General features: G+C 42.0%; 1 protein-coding gene across 1 annotated transcript in view; it reads right to left on the bottom strand.

Moving 5' to 3' along the window:
• Window positions 1-2,500, bottom strand: part of LOC143287778 (neprilysin-like) — a 40,061-nt gene that overhangs the window by 15,456 nt on the left and 22,105 nt on the right. The window contains exons 10-11 of the mRNA XM_076596062.1: window positions 1,559-1,687; window positions 490-588 (exon numbers count right to left, since the gene is read on the bottom strand). Of these exons, the coding sequence (XP_076452177.1) occupies window positions 490-588; window positions 1,559-1,687 (228 nt within the window). The remainder of the gene's footprint in view (window positions 1-489; window positions 589-1,558; window positions 1,688-2,500) is intronic.

Raw genomic sequence — 2,500 nt, 5'->3', positions numbered from 1 at the left:
TTATCAATGGTTTCTCCAGTCAATGGGAAATCATTTACAGCTTAGTCTTTTGTGAGTGACTATGACTCTCAAACTAGGAGACAAAATTGCACTGGTTCTTAGTGCTGCAGCCCTGTGGGCTAGCTGGCCTTTGGGAACCATCCCAACGCCGACTGTCCAAAAACCCTCTTGGCCGAGAGAGTGGGGATGTAAATTGGGCAAGACACTCTCCACTATAATCAAATTCTAGCCCAAATAGTCGGAACAGCAGTTGCCTCCTCTGTTGTTCTGATGGTCATAGTCGGACACGACTGACTATAATATATATATATATACTCAGGGCCTCCTAACTATGCGCGTTGGGTTATGCTGCTGGTCAGGCATCTGTCGAAGGAGATGTGGTGTAGCGTATATTGATTTGTCCGAACGCAGTGACGCCTCCTTCAGAAACTGAAACGGAAAACTGTTCTGATGGTCAAAGGCGGCCAAGACTCAGTCATGCATGCAAACCTTCTCCAAAGACGCCCGCTTGGTTTCCTCGGACATCCAGTCTGCTTCCAGAACGATGTCCGTGAAGGCGTCCTTCAGGTCACCGATCAGACTGTTCACCTGCAAGCAGAGTTTCAGTTTCAGTTGCTCAAGGAGGCGTCACTGCGTTCGGACAAACCATATACGCTACACCACATCTGCCAAGCAGATGCCTGACCAGCAGCGTAACCCAACGCGCTTAGTCAGGCCTTGAGAAAAAAACAAACAAAAAACCCACAAAAAAACGGGGGAATAAATGATAGATAAGCTTACATAAATAAATAAATAAATAAATGAATAATAATTATAATATAGAAAAAGGTAGTAGTAATAATAATAGTAATACTATAAAAAAAAAGATAAAAAAAGAGTGTGAATGAACTACTGACTGAGTGAATGGATGAATGATTGGAAGCTGAAGCTGAGGTGAGGAGTGGGAGTCAAGGATGTGTGGTGCTGTGAGAGGATCTTTTACATCATTATCACTTTCTGTCCCGTTAATCCTTTAATTCAAATCCTCATGCTCGGCTGGCTACCAATCTGGCGTCGGCGACAGGATTTCTTGAAGGATATACACAGACCTTTTGAATTCTTTAATTCTTTTATCCAGTTAAAACCCACAGCATAACTAAACACCCTTACGATCATTCATTACACTTAATGATAAAAACAATAATGAAAAGAAGAGGAGTGTAAATTCATTTTGCGCCTATTCTCTAAAAAGGGCTTTTAGCACTTTACAGAAATGGGCAAACACACACACGCACACACACACACACACACACACACACACACACACACACACACACACACACACACACACACACACACACACACACACACACACACACACACACACACATGGACGAAAAATACAGAATAAGGATAATGGGGGTGGGGGTGGGGCGGTGGTTTCTACATTAGTTTAAAGAAGTGGGTTTTCAGGGCGGAGTTGAATAAAGTGGAAGAAGAAGAAGAAGAAGAAACAGAGTTCCAGAACTTTACAGGGAGCTGGTTCCATTAAATTTGAATACAAAACAACACAACCAACCTTGCTCTTGGTCTGGGGAGAGAAGTGGTGGTGCACGTACAGACGGCCTGTCACCTCGGAGAAACTATTATCCGTGCTGGTCACACACACTTCCCACCTCTCCTTGTCTCGTGAGACGCCGCGCCGAGCCTGTGCACACGTAAAAAAAAAAAAAGAAGAAAAAAAAAAGTTTAAATGCTCTATAGCCTTCTACGTCCATTGAAACAGTGAATTCTTCTTCTGCGTGGTAGAGAACACGCTGTCAGATGGTCAGTCCGGTCTGCAGCGTCCTCTGCAGTGCAGCAGGTGGTGCCCAGAGCTTCTCGTGGAGTTCCACCGCACAGGACCAGGTTTCCCTCCTCAGAACAGTAAATGCATGCCCACTGTGTCTGGGGATCGGCATAGGAAGGCGGGGCCCCTTTTTCCCCGTTGTTTCAACCTTCTCAATCCCGACGTCAGGTACCCAGCCATTTACACCTGGGTGGAGTGAGGAGAGTTTTCAGTTTTCAGTAGCTCATGGAGGCGTCACTGCGTTCGAACAAATCCATATACGCTACACCACATCTGCCAAGCAGATGCCTGACCAGCAGCGTAACCCAACGCGCTTAGTCAGGCCATGAGCAGAAAAAAAAGAAGAAAAAAAAGGAGGTGAATGAATAATAGATAAATACATAAAAAATAACTACTACCACTACTAATAATATGTATGAGGCGCAAAAACTTGATGAAGTCAATCATAAGCGTACATAAATAAATAAATAATAATTATAATATAAAAAAGTAATAATAATAATAATAATAATAATAATAATCATCATCATCATCATCATCATCATCATAATAATAATAATAATAATAATAATAATAAATAAAAAGTAAATAAAAAAGACAACAATGATGATAAATAAGCAAACAAATGTAAAACATGGAGACACACATTCACACATACACCCTCATAATTTT

This window comes from Babylonia areolata, chromosome 11 (genome assembly GCF_041734735.1).
Source record: "Babylonia areolata isolate BAREFJ2019XMU chromosome 11, ASM4173473v1, whole genome shotgun sequence".
Taxonomy (NCBI): domain Eukaryota; kingdom Metazoa; phylum Mollusca; class Gastropoda; order Neogastropoda; family Buccinidae; genus Babylonia; species Babylonia areolata.
Note: the sequence above shows the minus strand (reverse complement) of the source record. Positions and strands in the feature narration are given on the sequence as shown.